Genomic DNA, 4,423 nt, shown 5'->3' with positions numbered 1-4,423 from the left:
ATGTTTTTTGCAAAACACATTTGTCAAAACCTAATTTATGGGAGACAAGGTTGGAATATAAACTAAGCCACTTCCTGGAGAAGTTGACATTTTGGTGACATAAACCATCTGCAATCTTTAGATTATTTAAGTAAAAGAGTGTTTGAAGGAATGTTTTATTATTGCAAAGATCACTAATTAAAGGGAGCCATCTTTTGGGTTTCAAAAGGACTCTTGCGGTTAAGTGTTGCCACATAAAAAAAATTTCAAGCATTTTGCTTACGTAATACCTACTAATCAAAACAGTGAGTTCAATTGTTTTAGCAGTGAGCAAAAGGAGAACCGCAGATTTTCCTGAGAACTGACAGTGCAGTTTTACTTTAGTTCTGTATACAGTGAAACACATTAACTTCTTCATGTTCATCTATTGAAATGTGTGAGTTGTTTGTTTTGGTTGATTCAACTGTTGAATATTTAAGATTGTGATAGCTTTTCCATATGACATCCCAAAAAAAAAAAAAAAGAGCTACATGGGAAATGTAGCACTGGACACATGTTGTACCTCCCAGAGTGTAAAGAGGACATATGTTTTATCTGGAGAATTACTTAAAGTAGAAGCCAAAAATATTCCCAAATGCTCCACTGGGGCCATAAAAACAAGGTCATGGTCATGTCATCTTGTAAAAGGTTTTTCTGCAATCCAAAGTATAAAAAAAAAGTTACACAGTGCAAGAATCCATTGTGCCTTAATGATGTTTCTATATTGAGGTGCACGTCAAATCAGTGGTTCTCTGAAGGTTAAATCACTAACTGGTGTTTGTTTAAGGATTAGAGAAGTGCTCCTGTGACTCAAAGTGCGACAATCTGTTCCTGTTACCTTAGAAAAGCCGTGCACGTCCAAGAAGTGCTGGGAAAACTTTAATGAAAGCTGATAAATGATAAACAAGAAGAGGGTTTTTCCCATTGGGAGGGCCTTTAAAAAAAAAAGGAGGAGGAGGAGGAGGGGGGTGTGTGTGTGTGTGTGGGGGGGAGATCAAAGTGAAAGTAAGTGGTCACTATTTAAGGGACCAGACCAGACACAGACAGTCACCTCACTTCCTTTGCCATTGCAGGTGCTGAAAGAAGGGGCAGGCGCTTCATCAGCTGATCAGCTTCCAGAGAGACAGAGAGACCAACTCGCCAGCTCAGCAACCAGACATGGCTCCGTGGGGCGATGCCAAGCTTTTCTTCTGCATCCTTTCCATCACCTGCTGCTGCACGGGTGAGTTTTTAAAAAGAAAACAATTTTTATCACATCCTCCTTGTCTCGTCATCAGGCTCTAATGCCAAGTCATGCTTTTTATGTTGTGAAATGAGTCAGCACCAAATCAGTCTTTTTAAGCCGAAAGAGATTACAGGATGTAATTTATCTTAGCAAATCCACTCGGAACAGATCCAAAAGGAAGTAGTGGTTTACAAATGGAGCAGGAAAAAGAGGAAATTCTTCAATGGGTCTATGTTTGAGGCTTAAATACACACGTGGTCCTTCACTTGACTTGAACATTCAGCTGTTGGAGTTTGCATGCTGCATCTTCAAGTCCAAAATCACAATTGTGTCTGACAGGGATTTATAATCAGTAGTCTGTGTGACATATGACACCCTCTGTCATTAGACCACTACGGTAGTAGATTACAAATTTAAGAAAGAGATTGATGAAAGGGAGCAAGTAGGTAAAGTAGACTCTTTAGAATATTGCATCAAGTAAATATTTATACAAATAACATTAATGGTCTTAAGTGAAGTCAGCATCTGCATGTTATGTATCAGTGCAAAGGAGAGGTGAGTTTACTTGCAGCAGGGTGTGCTGCTGGCATTCCCCCTGCTTTCGGCTCCAACTTTGTACTCTGTGAAAGTTAATGGTTAATTGGTGGAAATCCCAGTCAAGTGACAAAATCCAATGATGCAACTTTATTTATGTCAATGACGACTCCGAAATGTGCGTGGGGGAGTGTTTAGTAGTAGTTTGCATATTCCGCACTTGTCACTCAGAGCGGACTGAGTAGTGAAAGCGGACCTCGAGCAATTGGCTCTGAGCCACCGAGATTTCCTCCATGAATTTCCCACTGCGGATCGCAGTTGCAGGAGTTGAGCATCATTATATTGTACTTTTAGCTGTTTATAACACTGCCAGAGCTTTTATGTTGTCAAGATTCAAAGATCTTTTTGTGTAGTTTAAATGAAATACTACATGTGCATTTTTTTAAAATGACAACAAGAAAAAAAAAATTGTTCTTTGTGATCGCCTGCTTCACACAAGCCGCTCCAAATGAATATAATATCACCTGATGCATCTTTTGAAGCTTTAACTAGATGTCCCTATTGTGTTCGCACAACACACACACACACACACACACACACACACACACACACACACACACACACACAGAAATGAAAAGAAAGTCTTTGCCTGTGAGTGACTCAAGTAATGACTTGTATTGAATTTAATATAATTACAGTGATCACATCTTTTAGGTATGAAACCATACCTAAGCCATTAAAGAAGGCCGTGGAAATTTATAATTTCCCTCTTTATGAATCGCTAACAATGGATTAAAACACTGACATGTACTTGCAGGCAGAATAATCAAGACTTCTCCTCTTTACTGTGCACACATACAGTATGTTGTATGCTCCAGGCATCATTGAGCAAAAATATGATCTGATCTTCCTTGTCCTTCAGTGACTCTGGCTCAGGTACCCATGGACTGCTGCTTGTCGGTCAAAAACCAAGCAATTCCAAATCGTGTTGTCGCAAACTACCGTCAACAGATCAGCGGACAGGGCTGCACTCTTAACGCCACTGTGTAAGTTTAGGTGGTGTGAAGTGGATGATGTATCTTATCAGTGCACGTCATCACATTCTCACCCTGATGTGGATGATTTGGTGTCCTTGCAGTTTGGTGACCAGGAGTAAAGTGAAACTGTGCGTGCCTGCTGGTGAACCATGGGTCCTCAACGTAATGAAGCATGTGGATTCTCTGAGGAAACACTGCAAGCAAGTCAAGTACACGGTAACTGGTCTTTAGCTAATAAGCTGCTCTTCACTTCAAAAGGGCATGGTGTTAGTTTGTTGTGTTGAACTCCATGATAAAATCTTTCTTTTAAAGCACCAATCAGATATTGGTCAAAATTTCCATTTTAAAACCAGATTTTCAATGCTTCTTACTTTAGTTTTGTCAGCAAAAAAAAAAAAATTGACATTGACGTTTTAAGATCATCTGCTCTTATTTTGTAGGGCACATAGAGCATTATTTTATGGTCTTGCACTTTAAAGCAATTCACAAGCAAGTTTTCTTGTAAAAGTTCCATCCAGAAGTGCGCAGTATGTCATGTATCTCTCATCCTCTGGGGGCAGGAGCCTCAGTTTGATATGGTTCTGATCAATATTTGTGTCTGCAGGGCAAACGCTGCACTGGAGTGACGTCTGAGTAAACTGAGAGCGGCCGCTGACCCCCTCAGCAACGACAACAGAGTGGACCACTTCAAGCCAGGGGGGAGAAGGGGTGGATCCTACCAATAAAGAGATATATAAAAATATTATGAGGATAGTAACAATGATTCCTCATGTTATTATTTTCTATTTTTTTTAAATCATGGTTGCGTTTCAATGCAAATAAAATATTTTGAAGGATTTTTATATTTTGTGGTATTTCTGTTTAAGATATAGAATTGGAGTAGATTGATCAAAGTGTAAAATGTGAAATAATGTAGGAGTATGTAGCCCATTAAGCTAACTCTGAACTTCTCAGGCAGCACGTTTCCTGTTGTTGTATGGATTTATTTGAAATTTTCCAAAATAAAGTTGTGTTTTTTAGCATCCTGATCATTTCTCTCATTCTTTTTTGATATCACTCTTAACTCTTTAGGTAGTGACAGTAATGGATAATTGTCTTTCTTTATGTTGTGTTTATAATCCCATCACTAAAGCTGGTGTGGTTTGCTCAGGTTGACACTATAATCATTTACAGAGGCCAAGTAGTTGCTAAACCAAATTGGTTTTGTAAAGGCTGTTACAGTATGACAAGATCACGGGTTAATTATATTGTGAAAACAAGCTTTGTTATCTTGAGATGACAAATAATTAACCCGTTAACACTAGATTACAAAAGGTGGTTTCCTCTAATTACCTGCAATGTTTGTCAGAGATCGGCAGTGGCATGCCAGCATACACATATGGTGTCTTGACTGCTGTAACTGATTGAAACTAAAAATGTCAGACGCATCCTGTGCTCCTTATTCTATATTTTACTCTTTTGTATCATACTTTATTATACCATTCAAACACCAGCTGATGTGGGTAGTTTCTTTTCCAGTTCCCCTAGATAAATTAACCCATCTTGAGAAATCTGCCTTTTGTTTTGTCGACACAGCAAGATAAATGAACCTGTTATCAGGAGAATACAA

General features: G+C 38.8%; 1 protein-coding gene across 1 annotated transcript; it reads left to right on the top strand.

Moving 5' to 3' along the window:
* Positions 1–1,083: 1,083 nt before the first annotated feature.
* On the top strand, positions 1,084–3,842 carry LOC311260848 (eotaxin-like). Its single transcript, XM_084359107.1, has 4 exons — positions 1,084–1,240; positions 2,700–2,823; positions 2,916–3,030; positions 3,419–3,842. The coding sequence occupies exons 1-4, from the start codon at positions 1,177–1,179 to the stop codon at positions 3,449–3,451; spliced, it is 336 nt and encodes a 111-aa protein (XP_084215233.1). The 5' UTR covers positions 1,084–1,176; the 3' UTR covers positions 3,452–3,842.
* The last annotated feature ends 581 nt before the right edge of the window (positions 3,843–4,423 follow it).

Source organism: Pagrus pagrus (genome assembly GCF_965226575.1).
Source record: "Pagrus pagrus genome assembly, chromosome: 8".
In the NCBI taxonomy this organism is placed as follows: Eukaryota; Metazoa; Chordata; class Actinopteri; order Spariformes; family Sparidae; genus Pagrus; species Pagrus pagrus.
The sequence above is the reverse complement of the archived record's forward strand: the minus strand, read 5'-3'. Positions and strand labels throughout refer to the sequence as shown.